The 22,697-nt window shown below is 39.1% G+C and overlaps 1 protein-coding gene across 2 annotated transcripts in view; it reads left to right on the top strand.

Moving 5' to 3' along the window:
* COL6A6 (collagen type VI alpha 6 chain) overlaps window positions 1–22,697 on the top strand; it is a gene marked incomplete at its 5' end in the record, with an annotated part of 108,271 nt that overhangs the window by 25,413 nt on the left and 60,161 nt on the right. For both annotated transcript variants that reach the window (XM_080824285.1, XM_080824286.1), the window contains 11 exons: window positions 103–257; window positions 3,035–3,127; window positions 4,358–4,411; window positions 6,138–6,209; window positions 6,296–6,322; window positions 6,638–6,682; window positions 6,772–6,825; window positions 8,208–8,270; window positions 12,368–12,433; window positions 13,658–13,711; window positions 22,538–22,573. In XM_080824285.1, the coding sequence (XP_080680411.1) occupies window positions 103–257; window positions 3,035–3,127; window positions 4,358–4,411; window positions 6,138–6,209; window positions 6,296–6,322; window positions 6,638–6,682; window positions 6,772–6,825; window positions 8,208–8,270; window positions 12,368–12,433; window positions 13,658–13,711; window positions 22,538–22,573 (719 nt within the window). The remainder of the gene's footprint in view (window positions 1–102; window positions 258–3,034; window positions 3,128–4,357; window positions 4,412–6,137; window positions 6,210–6,295; window positions 6,323–6,637; window positions 6,683–6,771; window positions 6,826–8,207; window positions 8,271–12,367; window positions 12,434–13,657; window positions 13,712–22,537; window positions 22,574–22,697) is intronic.

The following is a 22,697-nucleotide window of genomic DNA, read 5'->3' as shown; positions in this document are numbered from 1 at the left end:
TCTTGCAACCGGTTTCCCAGAATAACAATGTAGATACATAGGCAAAAAGATTAAAATAGCCAAACCCACCTCACCTGGAGAACTGTAAACTGTGTTGGATAGGCCTGAATGCCCTCGTAACCGTTGCTCTGGATGGAGCCACCGATTCCAGTGACCTGGCTGATCTTCTCTACATTGAATTTGGGAAAGGGTTTGAGTACAGAACCCAGTTCACTATTGGAATGAGGGACCTTGGGAGCCGACTGTCAAAGCAACTAGTAAGTGACTTAGAAAAGCCTCGTGATTTTCAATTTTCTGATTGTTTTGTATATAGATTTAATATTTATGCTGACAAATCTGAACTAATTTTTGTTCCCTTGAGTGTGGAAAAAAGCTTCTGAATTAGTGAACAGCCTAAAGAAGAGGGTGTTTTGAAAAAAATAAGGTAATATGGTAGAGATACATCAAAGCATGGTTAGTTACTCTCCTTGGCAAAAAAGGAAAGAGATTGATAGCACCTACAATCGAGCCCAAATTACAGTCACAGAATGTAATGACAGGGTGAATCCACTGCTCCCTCAGCCTGCTGGTTTTCACATCCCTCGTGGGTCCTAAGTGTCACAGCTCACCACAGTGAGTATACTTTTCGCGTTTAAGACATGTATTTTCCGGGCAACACGGCTGGTAAAGGAGAGCTGACTGCGCTTGGAGTTCAACCCAAGGAAGAGGCCCCTGCCCCGATGTTGGAGGAAGAACAGAGCAGCATGAGGATGGACCCCTGTGCCGTATTGTGTGCGCGATCCAAAGCTTTGTAAAAGTCTTGACTGCGAGGTTTGCCTTGTGAACTCTCTTTAGAGCCAGATGTCTACATGGATGCCTCCTAGTCCCATTTCTTTCAGAAACATACAAGGATTCAAACTAGAGGGGCGAAGGGTTAGCAGGTTATGTGGTACCAATTTCACCTTCATAACCGGCTAGTAATCTCCCATTTGCTTATGGTTTATAACTTCTGTAATCAGCACATCAAGACACTTTCCAATAACATGCCAGCTCCTATTTTTCACCTGTAGAATTTGTATGTAAAGAGATGTTTAAACACCATTGTTCAGTGTAGTAATTATGTAAAAATAATTACTTCAAGAATCTGGAAGTTCTGTTGGAATTGCTTTCTACATGGGAAGACTGTATCTTTTTTACAGAAGATCTTTTTTTTCCTACTATTTTTGTTTCCCTGTCTTTGAAATCTGTCTTGGTAATGCATAGAGGGAGGAAGTTAATTCTTCCAAACAAGCCTGTCAGTGTTTCAATATCACATCAGTGCAATATGGTAAAAAACAAAAAACAAAAAACCTTAAATAGAAATAGGTCAATTTTAACGTTAATAGTAAAAGACCTAATGCTGTAGGGTGTTAGTGATCCAAAGAAAATTGGTATTATCTAATAGAAAATCACAGAATCCAGTTTGTTATTTGATTTCACACATTTCAAGTTTTATTAGTTTTTCTGACATTTTTAGGAGAAAATTTTTTTCTAATGGCTGAAAAGTAACATTATATAATAAACACAGAAGTACAATTGCTAAGTGATTATTATAACAAAAGATTTCCATTTTTCATCACACTAGAATTTTTTTTTAAGATTTTATTTATTTATTTGACAGAGAGAGAGATCACAAGTAGGCAGAGAGGCAGGCACAGAGATGGGGGTGGGGAACCAGGCTCCCCGCTGAGCTAAGAGCCCAATGCAGGGCTCAATCCCAGGACCCTGAGATCATGACTTGAGCCAGAGGCAGAGGCTTAACCCACTGAGCTACCCAGGTGCCCCATCATACCAGAATTTTGATAGGAAACTTTTCAACACAAAGATTGTTTCTACCCCACCAAGGGCAAACGTGTTTACTGCAAACTGGATTTTCCTAAAAATAAAACTGTGCGTTAATTGTAGAAATGTAGTGGAATATGTCAATTTTTTTCAGAAGATGACTAGGTTCAGGATAAAATTCACTGGTATTTTTCAATATATAATGTGATTTTTTGGCCAGGGTATAAAGGTGAATCTTCTCCCCATTCCCCATCCTCTATAGCAAAGGTTTGGAAATGTTGAGTGTGTAATTGGTGTTTTTGAAATCCTGTCACACAGGGGTGCCTGGGTGGCTCAGTGGGTTAAAGCCTCTGCCTTCGGCTCAGGTCATGGTCCCGGGGTCCTGGGATCGAGCCCCACATTGGGCTCTCTGCCCAGCGCAGAGCCTGCTTCCTCCTCTCTCTGTCTGCCTCTCTGCCTGCTTGTGATCTCTGTCTTTCAAATAAATAAATAAAATATTAAAAAAAAAAAAAAAAGAAATCCTGTCACACAAACTTTTCTGGAAGTGTTTACCATCGGACTCCATTCCGAGCACTATGACATCAGGCACTGTTTAAATTCTCTAGCACACAAAGATTTCATGAAACAGGGAAAGGAGAAAACAGCATTCATTTTATTGAACAAAATATTGGGGGCAGAATTATATATATAAGGTGATCAGCAACACCATGGTCAATGCTGGGATGGGATGGGAATAAGAGACTAGATTAGTAGATTAGATTAGCATACAACACAATAGAATAGAATACAAAAACCTCTTTGAGGAAACAAGCCATAAGAGACTCAACACTAGAAAACAAACTGAGGGTTGAAGGAGGGAGGTAGAGGATAAACTGGATGGTGATGGGATTAAGAAGGGAACTTGTTCAGATGAGCACTGGGTGTTGTGAGTGAGAACCACTGAATTCTACTCCAGAAACCAATATTGTACTGCATGTTAACTACATAAAATTTAAATGGAAAAGTAAACTTCTCTGAGTTGACTCTGAAGTCCTCATAGGGTAGAGAATGCAGACCATAGAAGGAAGGATAGTGGCTGAAGAATGTCTCATGCACTGTATCTGGAGCAAAGTTACTTTAATGGGGAACAGGTTTCTGAAACTGTGGAGGAAGCCTGAATGACACTGTTGAGCGTGTATGTGTGATTTGGGAAGCAATGCCACCCAATGTCATGAATTTCTTACTCTTCCTCAAGGTTAATGTTGCTGAAAGGACATGCTGCTGTTTATTCTGCAAGTGTATTGGAGGGGATGGCATAATGGGGGATCCTGGACCACCGGGGAAAAAGGTGATTTTTAGTTAAGATTTATGGTTCACTTTATTTGAATGTAGTATGTCTTTCAGACATGGGTTTAGGTAGAAACAAAGGATGATTTTTTACTTCTAGATAGAGCCTCTGAGGTAACTACTTATTCTCCATGACAATTAGATAGTCCTGGCTTTCCCTTGGCATTCTAAATGGGAGTCTTCTCAAGAGCTTTCAGTTCAAGTGTCGGGAGGAACAACCGCCAAGATCCTTGATTATCTAGTGTTCCAGCAGTGATGACAACAACCGGAGAAATCAACTGTAATCTCGGTGTTGAATAATGAAAACCTCCTGAATACCAATGTCATTTCAATTTCCAGTTTTAATGACTGCAGAGTCATTTAAATGAAGTAGGGAATGTTTTGGGTAGTCTGCTAATAAGCAAATTAGATCAGCTCACCCTATCCTCACAAAAGATGTGGCAATGTTTCAGTCAGCTATAGCCAGACCAAAAATGTCACAGATAATATGCACAAAATTGCCAGTCATAAAACAGTAGCCAACAATAGATTTATATATCTCCTAACCAAAAAAAGTGTATATACTCTTATACAAAATATGATTTGGGGCTTTAGGAAATGCTAAAATATGTGCAGACATACTATGGATGTGTTTAATAATTTCAGTACTGCTTGTTTACATGTGTGTTTGATTTGTGAATAATTTGTAGATAGCACCATAACTCCCAAATCAACATGTTCGTGTCCCTGAAGAAAATTTTCAGACTATTTCCTGAATCCACTTCACTTGATGTAAGGAGAATGGTAGATTTTTTATATTTAAAGCTGGGCTCAGGAAGAATGAAAAGAAATGTGTGTGGTCTCTTTTTCTATGTGTAGCATAAATCCTAAAAAAAGATTTTTTTTAATACAAAGAGGATAATTCTAGTCTGTCGAGGGCAAATATAGCTGTGTTCACTGGAAGGTTTGTCTGAGAAAAAAATATTCTAGCTCTATATATAACCCCAGAGAGAGTTATGGACAGCATTATGACCCACACGTGGCTCACACTCTTGAGTTATCTGGATACTTGTTTCAAAACTACATTTATTTTTATGTGTATAAATACAGCCTAGGTTGTGGAGATAGGATTTTTTTTTTCAAACTCCTGTAATTCTGCATAAAGTAAAACTAGAATGAAAGATTTTTGCTTGATTACCTTTGGTTTTTGGTCTGTGGAGTGCTAATGCATTCTTCGTTTTCTTATTTCCAGGGATCCCCAGGTTTTAAAGGCAGTGAGGGCTATCTGGGAGAGGAAGGCGTTGCTGTAAGTCAAGGTTTTTTTAAGCCTCTATTTATTCCTGAGAACATATCTACAATAGGAAATCATTTGTGCCAACTCAGGAGGAAACAGAAAAGAATTCATGTGCAAAATCTGAGGTCTTTTCTAATTCTCATCGGGCTTTGCTTCTGGTGGTCAATAATGGTTTATTAACCTACTGTCTCCTCTTTGGCTGTTCGCCAACGCTGCACAATGAACTTAATGCGGAAGTTATTTTCTTCACCAGGGGACTCAAATCACTGCCATTTCCCCCTTCCTGATCCATTTTACACAGGTAAACCGACCCCCACATTATTTATCAAGGACCTCTACTCTTTTTCACATACATCCATTCATCCGTCCACCCATCCATCCTTCTTCCTTTCTTCCTTCCATCTGTGCATTCATTTAACAATTATATATTGAGCATCTTACCATTTACCATAATAAATGAACTTCTCCATTCATATATTCATCTAACAAATATATATTAAAGCATTCTACCATGTTTCAGGCACAGTGCTAGACTCTTGAAATAAAAAAAAAATAAAAGAAAAATGTGATTCCTATCTCAGGTAACTTCAGACTAGTGGAGAGTCAAATGAGACAACCTTGTTTCTAGTTGCTATACATAAGGATTGTTCCAATGGTACAGTCAGGTGCATTGTGGCAAAGCACAGCAGAACAAATACTTTACAGCCTTGGTAGCAGTTGAGGCTTGAGAAAGGAAGGCTGCGAACAAGGGGTAATGTTTGGGCAGATATCTGAAGGACAAATAGATATTTCTTCAGGCAAATTTGTGGGAGAGAACATGTTACTAGAGAGAGAAAAATATGTTCAATGATATGACTGAGTCAGAATGTGTGTGTGTGTGTGTGTGTGTGTGTGTGTGTGTGTGTGTGTAGAATGGCACATAGCCAACCTGATTGGAGCCCAGGACACAGTGAGGAAGTTATGTGGCAAGCAAGACCCAGATTATAGGGAATCTTGACTATCCTACAGAAGATTTGGTGTCTTCCAGTTGATGGGCAGTTATTGAATGATATTAAGCACAGGAGTAAAAAATGATGGGGACATGGATTTAGAGCATACTCAGGCGATGTATTGATGCTAATAAGGCAGGGGTTACAGATAGAAGTCTTGCAGTAGTCGGCACAACACAAAGCAGTCCTAATCTTAGTTGGGGGCAGTATGAGTGGTTAAGGAGGATGAATGTATGTAATTGTGACCTGGGGAGAGAGAAGCAGAAGATGACCCCTTTGTTTCCAGATCACAAGACTGCACAGACTAGTGGGGTTACCAAGACAAGGATTGTAGGAATGACATTTGGTTAAAGACAGAAAAAGAAGGAAAATGGATTTTTGGATTAGAAATCATGCTTAGATCTTCGTTAGATCATACCTAGAACATCCTACTCTGGGACCTCACCAATTCATTATCTGTTCCTGGAATATCGCCTAAAATTTTGACAGTACATTTCATCTGCCACTTGTTTGTATGTCTGTTTTATTTAGATAGCACCCTTCCTAGGGCAGTATCCAGGTGGGATCCAAAGCCAAGGTCTGTCATCAGAGTAGTTCTAATTAACTTCCATTCTCAGGTTTAATAAGCATGAATTCTGGATTGTAAACCACGAGCAGTTACGCATTTTTTTCCAACACAAAACTTGTAAAATTTCTAAGAATCCAGAGTACAAGGGAAAAAGCTCATCCAGGTATGTTCCCTTTCTCAGGGAGACCGAGGAGCCAGTGGCCCAGTGGGAGAGCAAGGCACTAAGGGATGCTATGGTGCCAAAGGTCCTAAGGTAAGAGCTGCATAAGGCATTGTGAAGTCCTCCCAACATCACTTCCACTTTCTTATGCTAACCACTACTGTCCTTTCTATTTTCAGGGAAACAGGGGACTAAATGGACAGGAGGTATGGTACCAATCATATCCATTTACCTGCCCGTCTGTTACCTAGAAATATTTTTGTTTTTTGAAACTACTGACCAACAGATCACGCAAATGAAATTTCTCTTGATCTTCCTTTATTGCCAGCCATTAGATTTTGCTTATTCTTGTCTTTTATTGCAGGCAGGGTGTATTATTTGTTCACAATTTCTATTATTCGGCCATCTTTGTTATTACTCAGGACTAGGCTGTATATGGAAGAAAAAACTAGACTTGTTGGGTGTCTGACTTCTTTCCACATAAATGTGTAATACACTCTATTCTGCTCACATCTTTTCAGGGAGAAGTTGGAGAAAGCGGAATTGGTGGATTAAATGGAGAACAGGTAGAGCCTTTTCTTTGTCCCAGAAAGGCCCTTCTGAGCTATTTCTCATCAAGAAAATGGAAATTTGAGTTTATGCTTCTGTTTTTTAGGGTGAGAGTGGTCTTCCTGGAGAAAAAGGAGAAAAGGGTGATGAAGGATCCCAGGTAGGGATTCAATAAAGAGACAACCAGAAAAATGTCCTGGCAGTTAGAGATGTGACCAACAGAGTAGAACAGCTACCCTAAGCATATCAGTCAGCGAGTGCCACAAAACTGCTTTGTGACAATCAATCACAAAACCTCAACTGCATATAGCAATAAACATTTCTTTCCTGTGTATCTAAGGTTTGCAGCCCAGATCCCTGGTCTAGGCTGAGCGTGGCTGACCTTGGCTCAGCTATCTGTAGGTTGGCTGGTGGCTTTATTCCACATGTCTCTTATCTTCCTCCTAGGACCAGGAAGCCCTGTCTCTCTATGTTGGCCTTCACCTTTTCATGGCCATGGCAGATGCCCAAGGGAACAAGTAGAAACACACAGGTTCTCTCAAGGTCTCTTAAGGCTTAGACTTGGAACTCTCACAGCAAAACTTCCATCTCTTTCTGTTGGTCAGATTAAGTCATGACCAAACTCGGGGCTTAGGGATTCATGTCCCACCACAGCTGGAAAGCATTACAGAGTCACATGGCAAAGGGCATAGATACAGAAGTAAAGAATTAGGGCCATTAATGAAAAGCAGCTACCACACTAAGAATGGTAGCAGGGTGTTAATAAGAGTCTGTAGTGTGGGGCGGCACATTGAAAGTGTATGCCACTCATTCCCATCTAGAACAGACGCTGATGGCAGCCATACTGTCATCATCCACTTTGTCTGCCTTTGGAGAGTGAACAGCTGAGTTAGGAACCCAATTTCTAGTGGATACAACCACCTTGAAGAAAATGGATAACATCTCTGAATCACAGCTGCTTCATTAAAGATACAATTATCATATGGTTTCTCTTATTTGTGGAGCATAAGAGATAACACGGAGGACATGGGGAGATGGAAAGGAAAAGGGAGTTGAGGGAAATTGGAGGTTGAGATGAACCGTGAGAGACTATGGACTCTGAAAAACAATCTGAGGGTTTTGAAGGGGCGGGAGGTGGGAAGTTGGGTGAACTTGGTGGTGGGTATTATGGAGGGCACGTATTGCATGGAACACTGGGTGTGGTGCATAAACAATAAATTCTGGCACACTGAATAGAAATTTTTTTTTAATTTTTTTTTAATTTAAAAAAAGATACAAACAATACCTGGTTTATAAAGTAGCTATAAAAACTAAGACAACAAATATGTCTGGAACAGAGATTTCATCACTGTGGTAAATAATTGAGATCACTCTTAGATTATTTATATGATGCCTGAAACTATTTTTTTGGTTTCCAGCTTAAAAAATAACTCTAGTAGAAAAATTTAATTATTCAAATCAGGGAGAAGATAAGCTCTTTGCTTTTACTAATGTTATTAAAAATTCTTGTTTTGTCCTTCTTCTGATTTGTATTATTTTTAGGGCAGCCCAGGAAAGCGAGGGGTTCCTGGTGACGGAGGTGCAAAGGGCCTGCGAGGAGACCCTGTAAGTGTTGGGGCTGTGCGGGCTGTGAGCTAAACAGGGCTTGGTTCCCATCAGCTTCTTAGAAGGAAAGAACCCCACTTTATGATAGTACAGTAGCAATCCTGAGTTCGGATCATCACAGGGACAACTCTTGTCAAATTTTAAAAGCAGTTCCCTTGTGCTAGGTCCTCTTCATGTATGGAATGAGCAGGGACAGTGAGAAGATCTTGTTCATCGCTGGAGCATTTGTTTGAGAATACGTATTCAGAATCGTTATCGTGCTTTGGAGCCGTGAAGGAATTACAGTCCCCTCCATTCTCTTCCTCTGAGTACCTCAAAATATGGATAGGGTGGAAGAAACAAAGCCATATCTTTTCTTCCATTCTCTAAGAGTCTTTTTTAATTAAGAATATGAGCTTAATTTTCTTGAATCCAAGGCCAGCTTGGACTATATCAGGCAACACCTGATATGACACAAAGGTGCCCGCTCTCCGGGATACAATCTAGCTGAATAGGCATGACCCACACCAATATACGGGACATGCCAGGTCCAGTGAAACATCAGTGCCATAGGACTTCCGTCACCCCACCCACACAAAAGTAAGTCTCCCAAATCTTAATGAATTAAGATTTAGGTTTGTTTATTAAACTTTTCTGCTGAGATATAATTGACATAGAACATTGCATAAACTTAAGGTGTTATAAGGTATTGATTAGGTAACATTTATATATTTCAATATGATTACCACCATAGAGTTAGCTAACTCCTGTATTGTGTCATAGAATTATCATTTTTTTGTGTGTGTGATGAGAACATTTAAGAGCTAGTCTCTTAGCAGCTGTGAAGTATATGATATACTATTGTTGTCTATAATCACCATGCTGGGCATTATCTCTAGAACTTAGTTTTGAACTATAACATCAGAAAAGTACACATTACAAATGCACAGCTTGATGAATGTAAATGTACCTGTGTACTCAGCGCCCACGTGAAGAAATAGGACATCCCAGAAATCACCCCCCCATGTCTATGTCAATCATTACCAGCCCCACCCAAAGGTAATCACTGTCCTAAAACCATAAATTAGTTCTACCCATGTACCTGAACTTTAAGTAAGTAGAACTGTATGGGACACACTCCTGTTTCTGGCTTCTTTGGCTCAAGTTTATGCTTGTGAAATTCTTCCATGTTTTTCAGGTAACAATAGTTCATTCAGTCTCATTAAACTTAAGCCTTTTTAGCCAGTCTTCCAAAAACTTTGTACTAATTCACACTTCCACCAGCAACGTACCATAGCAGTGTACTACACAGACACATCGGAATGGCTAAATTTTTAAAAAGCTGACAATAATAATTGCTAAATTATGGTTGTGGGGCAACTGGTACACTCACAGGACATTGTATACTGGAGGAGGAGTTACTGAAGACAATGGATTGATCACAGAAAGAATTTAGGGCAGCAGATTGAGAAATATAAATGTTAGGTACACATCGAAGATAACTGTTTTAAAAGCAGAGGAATTGGCACTTGAAGACTACATTGTTTAATAAGTGATTTTTTTAAAAAAGATTTTATTTATTTATTTGACAGACAGAGATCACAAGTAGGCAGAGAGGCAGGCAGAGAGAGAGGAGGAAGCAGGCTCCCTGCTGAGCAGAGAGCCCGATGTGGGGCTCGATCCCAGGACCCTGGAATCATGACCTGAGCCGAAGGCAGAGGCTTTAACCCACTGAGCCACCCAAGCGCCCCTAAGTGATATTTTTTTTATAATAGTCTGATGACCTGAGAATTTTGAAACAACTTCAAAGTACCTAATTAGAAACCAAAAACTATTGGGGCACCTGGGTGGCTTAGTGGGTTAAAGCCTCTGCCTTTGGCTCAGGTCATGATCCCAGGGTCCTGGGATTGAGCCCCATATCGGGCTCTCTGCTTGGCAGAGAGCCTGCTTCCCCCTGCCTCTCTCTCTGCCTACTTGTGATCTCTGTCTGTCAAATAAACATGTAAAATCTTAAAAAAAAAAAAAAATCCATAGAAACCAAAAACTATCCATAAATAAAAATAAACAGTAGTTCAAAAGACATTTCAGTCTTCTATATATGAATGCTAAAATTTCCTTGGGATATTGCTATAAAATTGCCATGCACTTTGGTCAGAATCCCCCCCCCAATTGTCTGCTAAGTTGTCTGTGCAATTACTTAACACTTTCAAAAGAATCTGAATAATGTAAGATGGTTTTATTCTTTTTAATGTTCTATGACTTCGAGATGGCTGAAAATTCCACCTGCTAGAACTTCTGTGATGTGCTGTTTGTCACGATACTAATTTTAGATAGTTTTTTTTAATGCATGATAATTCTTCCCACCCACTTGGGAGTATACATCTCAAACTGAAGACAATTCTCTGAGCCTTTTTATATGTGGTTTTTATGGGTTACTATTTCAGGAAAAATTTGGGAGAGCAAGATTGATTGAATAACTAGAACCCACACATGATCAGATTATTCATAGGAATGCATACAAATGGCACAAATTCCTGAAAGTCTGTGCTTATTCAGACGGAACTTCCGATCACATGAAAGCTAGTTTGGCTGTCTGGAATTTCCCATTTTTAAAAATCTCATATAATCTCATGTGATACAGGGAAAAAAACCGAACCCGATCATTTGAGCTACAGAATTTAGTAAGGTTCATCATTCTAAAACATATCATTATTAGAAACCCATGTTGAATTATAAATTTGCTCTTTTGTCCAGTTGCATAGAAAGAACTTGAAAGACTGGACAGATCATATTCAGACTGACCGAACAACTAGAATGTTCTATTCTGTAGCATGTAACTTTGTAAATGCCATCTCTTCAATTAAATAGTTTAGAGTTGCACCTCAATAAGTTATTTATACATCCAGCAGAATAAAATTTTGCACTTTACATTATCTTTTCCTTTTTTGGCCAAAATACAATTCTCTAATACTGTAATTTAGGTATACCCTGCTTAGAGAACTTCACAGACAAATATTTAAACTTAAACCAGAAATTGTAGAAAATAATCTTTGGCTTTGGTATATGGGGAAGGGAATGAATTTTTCACATAAATTCTGGTAATCTCAGCTATAAAGTAAATTCTAAGTTCATCTTTTTCTCTCTGATAGCCTACAAACTCGGTAAGCATTGAAACTATTTATTTAAAAATCCTTCTAAGTATTTGGAACAATGGCATGTCCCTGTTGGTGATCTCAAATTACTTATTGATTGATGAAGTTATTCTGGGCTGCTATCAGCTGAACAGCCCAGCAGCTGGCACTCAGCAGGACTGGATAATTCTTGTCCCCTCTCAATTTATTGGAGCATTGACTTAACTGACTGGCTCAATTGATTGTCCCAGCATCATGGTGATACTGCCCTATTGGTGGTCCTAACTATCCAAGATAGAAAGCTTTCAGTTTGGCCTGCAAAGGTTAATATCCCAGAATGAGTTCCTGCTAGAATGTTTGTACGAGTACTGGGGGAAACTCAAGATTCCAGAATTTTCTGAAAACTGGAAAAGTAGCAGTGAACATAGGGGCTAGAAGGCTACCAGGTGTCCAAGATAAGAAAGAGATTGGATGGCAGATACAGTCCTCAGTGCTTCTCAGTGTACTTATGTTCTTGTGGTGGAACCCATTGCAAATGTCTCCCTTCTCCCACAGGTAGGGGAGAGTAAAATTCTAACAACCTCAAGTATAAACTTGTGTAGACCCCAAGAAAGAAGAGCAAACATTAAGAGAAGGGGTGGCAGTAGTGAGAAGGGGTACCTCCAGACCCAGGATGAGAATTGTCATAAACACAAACTATGTCACCCTTGCTTCTCTTGGTGATGCCTTCTATGGTGAGCTCTTGCTCCCCCACGCCGCCCACATACACAGACAAACTCACCTTATGTCTCCACTCTCTTCTGATAATGCAGCACACAGGACAAAAAGAAATCATGTGTAAGCCATTTGTAATTTTTACCTATCTATGCTTTTAAATGGATTGGACTGACTTTGTCAATTTTTTTTTCAAGGGGAGTGAGTAAATGTATTATATGCAGTTACATTTTTAAGGAGAGACGTTCAAAGTTTCTGTTTTCTGTTTTTTAGGGAGTTCCTGGATTTGACAATACCATAGAAGGACCTAAGGGCTTGAAAGGACAACGTGGAAGACAAGTAATTATGTGGACATTTGAAAGTAAACTTGCAATGATGTACATACTTGATACAGAAAAAAACATTTTTAGGAGCAAATATATTTTTTCCTCCTCCTTATCTGCTACTCTAGGATTCAAAAAACATTCCTTTGTTCTTCTGAATTTGGGGTGACTTGCTTCACCAAGCATTTATGAATGCAAACATCTAAGCCCCAACTTAAAATGTAGGACTAGCTGATGGAATGAACAAGCCAGTAAATTGTTGCCCTTTCCAGGATACAGAAGTCATGTACCCTAAGAAGACTTCATATTATTTGTAGTACATGATAAAAAGAAAAAGATCTAGTAGATCTATACAGCTTATAAACTAAGGTAAATCTCCTGGGATTGATCTCATGGAATCTCACAAACCACAATGTGATCATCTAACCTTATTGTTCAGAATTTTTAAAAAGTGTAATTATCTGGAAAAGAGTTCTCTCAATCTTCTTGATGAGGAAGTTCCCTTGGTGACTTCACCTGGGGGAGAGGTCTGATGTAGTTGAAAAGACTTTACTTTGGGGCCGGGCCCTCATGCTCTGTGCCTTACCAGTTCTGTGGCCTTGGGCCATTTTCTGTAAAGCTCAATTTTCTCATCTACAAAATAGGATAAATAGCCTACTTTTGAAGGTTATGATGGGAACTCAGTGACTGACTTTGCCACATCATAACCCTTAGGTAAAAGCTACCTGCCATTTTTACTAAGTGGTAATTATAAGTCTCACATGTTTCAGTATAGACTCACAATTTTTCCTTCATTTTCTATTTTGGGAAGACATATGAGTATTGTGAGATTTTATTCACGTGCAGCTGTTAATCTACACAGGTTAGCCAAACGGAATAAGAAGTCTAAAGGTAGGAATCCAAACCAGTCATAGCCATACCTGACGCATGAGTCATTATCCACTGTGGCAACACAGTGAGGATAGATTGATTCAGATACTCTATAACTTACACCCAAAGACAAGTTAGACAGTGGTGATGAACAGATAAAGTCATGTCATTAGCATTTTGTCCTGTAGTTCCTCATTTCCTGCATAGACATAGGGTTTATAACCAGTGGAAGCAATCCACATCCAGAGGGAGGATAACTCCCTAGTTAGTGTGTACGCATCCACTCTCCCTGCAGCACAAGCAGATGTTGAAGAGGAAATGTGTCAGTGCTGTCTAATTACTGTCGCTCATCTGTCTGTTCGCTTGACAGGGTAGAAGAGGCTGGCCAGGCCCTCCTGGAACACCAGGCTCCAGAAGAAAGACAGTAAGAGCCCTTCTAGACAAGGAGACCCACTGCTCTGGTAGCCTATATTGTGATAAAAATGGCTGATTGTGGGGAGGGGTTGGGATGGTTCTGCTGGGGTTCGCTACCTTGGGGACGCGTGGGAAAGCTCTGAGAACATAGCTGGCGGACCACATGTAGAAAGCCCCGGAAAAGCTGAAGCAGGAAGGTGCTGGTTGCAAGGAGAATTACTGATCAGGAGAAAAGCCTAGGCAAAGAGAACAAAAAACAGCCAGCTAGGGGAAGAGTGGTGAAAGTTTGGCTTTCTCGCTACACTAATGGCCATTGCCAGTATGTCATTTTGAGTCCCAGACTCCATTCTTCTGCCGAATTTTATGACTGCTTAGGAAAGTCAGCCCTAGTGTAAGTCCTCTGTTCTTCTATATTCACTGCCTTGCGAAGAAGGTGTGTGTTCCAGGACACAAAAACATGTTCTTGGTGGAGTATAATAGCTGATCCTATGAACTTCTCAAATAATACAATGCATAATAAATACAGTGTACTAAACTAGTTTTTATTTGTGCTCAGTCCTAAAGCATATATGTAGAGTACTCATTGAGATTTAGTTGATATATAACATATTAGTTTCAGGTGTATAACATGATTTGATATGTATCTGTGGCTGTGAAATAATCACCACAATAAATCTAGTTAACACCACCATGTGTAGTTACAAATTTTTCCTTATACTGAAACTTTTAAGGGCTATTCTCTTAGCAACTTTCAAATATATAATATGGTGTTATTAGCTATAGTCTCCATGCTGTACATTACATTCCTATAATTTATTTTATGACTGGAAGTTTGTACCTTCTGACCCATTTTACCCATTTCATCCACCCACCACTCCTTACTTCTGGCAACTACTGAAAGTTCTCTGTGTCTAGAAGTCAAGTTTTTGGAATTATTTGGGGTTTTTAAAAATATTTTTAAGATTCTACATATTAATGAGACCATACAGCATTTGTCTTTCTCTGGCTTATTTCACTTAATATAATGCCTTCAGGGTCCATCCATGTTGTCGCAAGTGACAGGATCTCCTTTTTTTATTTCCTGAATAATATTCTGATATCTATATATCTATATCTATCTATATATCTCTATCTCTATCTATATCTCACATATCCTTTATCCATTCATTCATCAGTGGATGCTTAGGTTGCTTCCATGTTTGGGCTATTATGTAAGTAATGCTGCAATGAACACAGGGGTGCAAATATCTTTTTTATTAGTGTTCTCATTTCCTTTGGATATATAAACCCAGAAGTGGAATTGCTGGATCATAAGGTAGCTCTGTGTTTAATTTTTTGAGGAACCCCATACTGTGGAAAAATTAGAATGAAATTGGATTATTTGTTTATGCAACCTTTTGGGGTCTAGTTTATTTGTTTTGTTTTGTTTTGTCATATTTTTTCAATAAGTGCTTTTTTTTTATTTGACAGAGATCACAAGTAGACAGAGAGGCAGGCAGAGAGAGGGGGGGAAGCAGGCTCCCCCCTGAGCAGAGAGCCTGATGCGGGGCTCGATCCCAGGACCCTGAGATCATGACCTGAGCTGAAGACAGAGGCTTAAACCCACTGGGCCACCCAGGCACCCCTCAATAAGTACTTTTTAAAAAAGTTTCTGTGCCCGACCACTTGGAAGAGCACAGAAACTATAAAAGAAAATTTTTATCTAATAATAGGTAACTAATTAGGGGTGCCTGGGTGGCTCAGTGGGTTTAAGCCTCTGTCTTCAGCTCAGGTCATGATCTCAGGGTCCTGGGATTGAGCCCCGCATCAGACTCTCTGCTCGGCGGGGAGTCTGCTTCCTCCTCTCTCTCTCTCTCTCTCTCTCTATTGCCTTTCTGCCTACTTGTGATCTCTATCTGTCAAATAAATAAATCTTTAAAAAAAAAAAGAGGTAACTAATTAAATACACTTAAATGGTTGTGTTACGTTCTATATTAGACCTGTCTTTTTTTCATTTTGCAGCATTTCCTTTCCATTCTTTGTTATCTAGCTTTCTTCAACTTCCTCCTCCTCCCTCCTCAATTCTTTATGCTATTTATTGAGCACAGATAAAAACTAGTTTGATATATTGCATTTTTTATGCATTGTATTTTCTGAGCAGAAGTTCATAGAACCACCTATTACACTTCATCAAGAAAATATTTTTATAACTTGGAACACCTCTTCTTTGCTAGGCAGAGAAAATGGAAATGGAAACAGAAGTTACATTTAAAACATGCAGAATTTAGTTGTTGGGAAAACACTTTATTACTGCTGCTCTGTTAATGCACCTAAAGATAAAGCAATACATTTGCTATTCATTTCACTTTCTAAAAGGGTGTAGCCAGCTTACATACCCTGGGAAAATATTTGAACTTAAAGAATATCATCCAAGATTTCCTGGCATGAGATGTGTGCTTTTATTGTTTTATAGAGGCTGTAGTCTCTCTAGAGGCTAACACAGTATCACCATGATTGTTTAAACTGCACAACTCCTGAGAAATAATGTCCCCATTTGTGTTATAGATTCAGCAGTGTCATCCAGGAGTAAAATTGGGACTTCCAGCTAAAGATGGCAAAGTCCGTGTGTTTTTTTTTTTCCCTCTTCCTTTTTGTGCAACTTACCAAAAACAACACAAGAAATTAGAAAGAGATTAACAAAGAGTGACCACATGTGATGACAAATATTGGCCAGTTCTTTTTAAATCTAGAGCCTAATGAAGGGAGGCTCGGGAAAATTTATACCTATACTTCAGACCTCATCAGGGATCCGATTTCTCTAAAAGGAGTTTTTGGATTTTGAGAAGATCAGAAAATATTCCCATAGAAAGTGTAGCAGAAGAGGCAGAAATCATGGGAAACTAAAGAATATTTCATTTTTAATATCTACAACCAGCAGTCTGGTCCATGGAGGCAGCAAAGATTGAAGAAACAGTGACTGTTGTAAAGCTATGATTTAAGGGGCTTAATGTGAGTTCCATGAATCTCTTCAATGCCCAGATTTGAAGGGAGAGGTAGCATGAGTTAAAGAAATACTTCATGGTGAGAAAGGTTTGAGACAACATATCTATGTCAAAGCCACTGACCCAGGTCCTGCTATACCACATACAGTTATTCAGTAAGTAGGTGGCCCTCTTCAAAAATGATTATTAATCAGAAATATTATTAATCTTCATTATTAAATGGTTATTAAGACTTGTGCATAGAAAGAAGAGGAAAACGGCATGAGCAAAGGGCAAATAAACCCTCACTGGAAGGGGAATTATTCAAGGAAAAGACAGAACGACTCTGGCAAATAGTTCTCTAAAGTCTCGAAAAAACTAGGGCTTTGCGATTGCTCTAAAAAGAGTCTAAGGAACTGACAAGATGATAGAAAGTGAAGAAAGCAAGCTGGTAGTGTTTGGGGGTGATCAATGTGCAATATAGGTTATGAGCAACAAAAATATAAGAATAAATAAGACTGAAAATGTACTTGGACATATAGTAATCAAGAAACTATAAAAGCAATGATAGAGATAGACAATGGAGAGCCAACAACTGTACAATTTGCATTTCTGGATATTGTAAAAAATATCCAGAAGTGTAATAGAGAATTCCTTATAAAATTCTCAAATGTGCAGTATAAAAGTCATCTTCTGACTCAGAAAAAAACTGATACAAAAACATTAACACTGAGGTACATCCTAGTGAAATTACCAAACTTATTATGTAAAGGAAGAAACTCCAAAAATTTCCAAAAGAAGGAAAACCCAGTTTGTCTTCAGCCTTCTTCACAACAACCAGGGCCAAAAGGGAGAGCAGTAGAATAGGTAGAGTTCTGAGGGAAATCCAGGGGTCCAAGATTTTCATACTCACCTGAGTAGTCCTTTGTACATATGAGTAATTAATATGATACAGCCTTAGAAAATTCAGGCAATACAGTCCCCATTCATTTTGTTCTTCTATTAAATTCAAGTAAAATTCAATACATTTTAATTTTATAATAGCATAAGTACCATGATCCTTTCTTAATTAAATATTGAGAACTCTATCTGTAAACATGCATAAAAAGATGGTGGGAATCATGATTGCCAAATGTTAACAATAGATTTATCTACATAAAATTTGGGATGACTTAAATGTTTATTGTTTTTTTCCTGCTTTTGAATATTTAAAGATCAGCCTGTATCACATTTATAATAACGGTAAAGTCATTATCCTTTCAGGAAGAAGAAAAATTTATGCCACTAACTGAAAAACTGAAAAATTAAGGAGGGTACAGATTGCATGAAGCACTGGTGGTTATATGCAAGCAATGAGTCCTGGAACACTACATCAAAAACTAATTATATACTGTATAGTGCCTAACATAACACAATAAAAATGAAGGAAGGAAGGAGGGAGGGATGGAAAGAAGGAAGAATTTTTTAAAATGTAGATAGATAATAAGTTTTTTTTTAAAGAATTTTATTTATTTATTTGACAGACAGAGATCACAAGTAGGCAGAGAGGCAGGCAGAGAGAGAGGAGAAAGCAGACTCCCCGCTGAGCAGAGAGCCCAACGCGGGGCTCAATCCCAGGACCCCAGGATCATGACCTGAGCCGAAAGCAGAGGCTTTAACCCACTGAGCCACCCAGGTGCCCTGATAGATAATAAGTATTGAGGACTCCTTTGTGCAACAAGATTCTGCTGAACTGAAAAGTGATTGGAGGATGGTGGTGGGATGTGGCATGCAGGGAAATAACAGCGGTTGACCAACTCTGAGCTACAAAATCAAATAAGACCTAGTTTTTACTCTCAAGGAACCTAGAATCATGTTGAGATTCAAGGGATGGTATCTCAACCTATTATTGACTTTGGATCAGGTAATTCTTTGTTGTGTGGAGTTGTTTAGTGCATTATAGGATGTATAGTGTTATCCCTGGCTGTACCCATGAGGAGTCAGCAACACCTCCAACTTGTGACAACGAAAACTGTCTCCAGACATTGCCAACTGTTGCCAGCAAGGGGGTTTTTTAAATCCCCCTCTTGCAGTTTGAAAGCACTATTGAGAGGGGGATGGAACTTCAGGGATAACAAGCTCTGCCAGCAGTCTGTAATGGGTTGGATTGAGAGGGTCAGGGGAGTAGGATCAGGACCAGAAAGCCACAGAACTGGGGCAGAAGGTAGGAACGGAGATTGATTCTTTCTGACCCAAACTTCACTGAGAATTAGAACAGATTCTTGTGCCATGGATAATGAGAAACAACGCTAGCCTTATACTAAAACATGGCCTTCAGTCCTATTCAGTCTAGAAGGCTGTTAGTTATGCTTTTCCCTTTTCAACTCTTTTGGCGCTCCTTTAAGGGGCAGCCAGAAGTGCCCCCAGGTGGGCAGTCAGCCATCATTGTGAATGAGTGTCCTGCCTTTTTTCCCTGAGGACTGTGTCTCAAATCAGTCTATACCTATCCGGGAAAGTGGGTCCTGGTAAACCATCAGACAGCCAGGCTACAAGGGCCCAACAAGATTGAGTATCCTGTTCCAGGTCTTCTTACTTGCAGGATGACTTTGGGGATATTTTCTTTCTTGCTGTGCTCATTCACATGTCCTTTCACAGATAAGTTAGACCGTGTGGATGTGTTACCAGACAACTGCAAGCCCATGGGCAGACCCATGAAGACATTTTGGGATTTAATCTTTCCTATCTAAAACATTAAAAAATGTTTAAAAAAAGTATAAATAATCTCCCCCATTTCCTTATTTTCTTTCAGTTTCTCATACCTACCCAAGGTATCTCAAACCCATGATTTCCATTTAAAATTTAAATCCCAAATAGCCATTATGAAAGCCCTAGGTGATGACTTCCAGAGAGGTTTCCATTATTTGCATGAAAGAGGGTTGAAGTCTGTCTCCTCTGTTAGGAGGAGCTTATAAACTCCTGCCTAGGGACAGAAGTCAGTTTTTGTTTGTTTTGTTTTGTTTTTTTTAGCTATTGTTATGTTATTTTATTTTATTTTTTTGCTTTTTTTTTTAATTTTATTTTCAGCTTAACAGTATTCATTGTTTTTTCACCACACCCAGTGCTCCATGCAATCTGTGCCCTCTCTAATACCCACCACCTGGTTCCCCCAACCTCCCACCCCCCGCCCCTTCAAAACCCTCAGGTTGTTTTTCAGAGTCCATAGTCTCTTATGGTTCACCTCCCCTTCCAATTTCCCTCAACTCCCTTCTCCTCTCCATCTACCCTTTTCCTCCATATTATTTGTTATGCTCCACAAATAAGTGAAACCATATGATACTTGACTCTCTCTGCTTGACTTATTTCACTCAGCATAATCTCTTCCAATCCTGTCCATGTTGCTACAAAAGTTGGGTATTCGTCCTTTCTGATGGAGGCATAATACTCCATAGTGTATATGGACCACATCTTCCTTATCCATTCATCCGTTGAAGGGCACCTTGGTTCTTTCCACAGTTTGGCGACCGTGGCCATTGCTGCTATAAAAAAATGGGCAGAAGATATGAACAGACACTTCTCCAATGAAGACATACAAATGGCTATCAGACACATGAAAAAATGTTCATCATCACTAGCCATCAGGGAGATTCAAATCAAAACCACATTGAGATACCACCTTACACCAGTTAGAATGGCCAAAATTAGCAAGACAGGAAACAACGTGTGTTGGAGAGGATGTGGAGAAAGGGGAACCCTCTTACACTGTTGGTGGGAATGCAAGTTGGTGCAGCCACTTTGGGGAACAGTGTGGAGATTTCTCAAGAAGTTAAAAATAGAGCTTCCCTATGACCCTGCAATTGCACTACTGGGTATTTACCCCAAAGATACAGATGTAGTGAAAAGAAGGGCCATCTGTAACCCAATGTTTATAGCAGAAGTCAGTTTTTACTTACCACTACTCACCCCAGTGCCTCTAGGGAGCAGGAGCTCAATGTTGAGATGGCTAATTTTAAGCCCTCTCAAAGTCGAGCTTTAAAGATGCAGACACCAAATGTTTCTTGATATTATCTCAAACACTGTGACAGTGGACCAGAGAAAGATTTTTGGATGTAAGGTCCAGTTTCATATCCCATAAATCATATCCTATAGGAAGCCCTTTATTTTGCCTGAATATAGGTTCAGTTGTGCCTACCACACCCAGGTGTATCCACTTAAAGCCCAAGTCTGGCCATGCACATTTTCTGCTCTAAGGGCCCCAGTGGTTTTGATAAAGGGAGTATGAACCCCTCAGTTTAGTAATCCTACTACTCCCCTCTTTCCTCACACCTTTGACCCAGAAATAGTCAAATACACACTATCAAATACACTTCCTGTTTTCCTGCCTCTACTTCATTACTTAGGCTATACCCTTTACTAGAAAGACTTCTTTCATTTTCATCTACCCATCAAACTCCTAACATTCTGTGAAACCCATACCAAAAGTATCTTCCAGGGTGTCTGGCTTGGTTTAGTCAGTAGAGCATGAGACTTTTGGTCTCAGAGTTGTGAATTCGAGCCTCACCTTGAGTGTAGAGATTACTTAAAAAAAACTTTTAAAAACAATCTCCCTCTAGGAATATTTTCCTAATTTGACAAACTGGATATAATTGCTTTCTTTGAAACCCATATTCCATCTTCCCCTTTCTTATGGCATTTGCCATTCTATGCCTTGTAAATATTGTAATATTTATCTCTTCACCCCCAAACCCAAAATATGAGGGTCTCCTGAGGTGAAGAACTATGTGTGTATGTGTGTGAAATCTTTATGCTCCCATGGTTCTCATACAATATGCTTTGTAGGTAATAGATTATTGGCAGATATTTTTCTGAGTGTGACTGAAGAATTGAACCAGAACAGATAAACCCTTGGAGAGAGCTTCTCTTCCTCCCTCTGACAGAGAGGATTTACACTCTCATCTCAAAATGTTAAAGAGATAGGTCTCCATTTCTCCAGATATACACAGTCTGTTTCTTAAATAACAATAGATTTTAACTAAAATACGATTAGAGGAATTTAGAGTCTGTAGTACTGGCCTCACATAGAATTTTGATCTAACTATCTCAAATTTCCATCAAGAAAATGTCATCTGATATATACTGAGTTTTGCAAATCCTGGTGTCAGTCTTGCTATGACTTTACTGAGACATCCTAAGTTAGACAATAAAACATCTTTGTGTGATTTTAGATTGTTGATCTGAAATATATCCAGGCCCTGACCTTACATATGAGAGAGTATTAGGAAAATTCCACTTGACTATGTAGTGCTATTATTTTGATTGACTATTTCATTAACCTACTGAATTGAGAACTTCTGAATGCTTGGGATGATTGTCTGATTTTTGACAGATAAGCTTATTTTTTGGCTTTTTAGGGGGGAGAGGGTAAAATTAGTCTGGTTATCTTTAGATTCTGAAATTAATCTATAATAAAGTTCAAATGAGTCAATTCTCCTAGTTTTTCCTCTGGCTTCCCGCCTTGTGGCCACTCCACTCCTGATTTTTGGCTTACTTGATAGTACTTTGGAAATATGCAAAGAAATTAAATTCAAATCAGCCAATTTTGGAGATTGTGATCAGCTCTAGTAATAGTTTAGGGGAGGACAAATTATTGACCACAAACTGCTCTCTTAAGTATGTACAGGTTTCAGTTGTCTCTGTGATTTTAATAACCTATTGCCCTAGGATAAGAAATTCAGAATTGGCAACATTTTACTGTCCTGGTGCAGTGGATAATTAAATGTTTTAAGCAATATGTGGGTACTTAAAAGAAAATAAAGTGAGTGTCCTAAGGTGTTCATTACTAATTTAAATATAAAAAGCATTTCTTTCAGAGTTAATGGTACCTACCTTTCCTATTTTAGGCAGCTCATGGCCGAAGGGGACATACAGGCCCACAGGTATAATGATTTTTTTTCTTAACTCCAAATGGTAAGTATCCTGTGTCCAGTCAAGGAATAAGAATAAAGGCTCTGAGAAACCTCTTTCAAGACTAAAGTTCTTTCACTTTTTGATGATATTGGT

This window comes from Martes martes (genome assembly GCF_963455335.1).
Source record: "Martes martes genome assembly, chromosome: 1".
Lineage (NCBI taxonomy): Eukaryota > Metazoa > Chordata > Mammalia > Carnivora > Mustelidae > Martes > Martes martes.
Note: the sequence above shows the minus strand (reverse complement) of the source record. Positions and strands in the feature narration are given on the sequence as shown.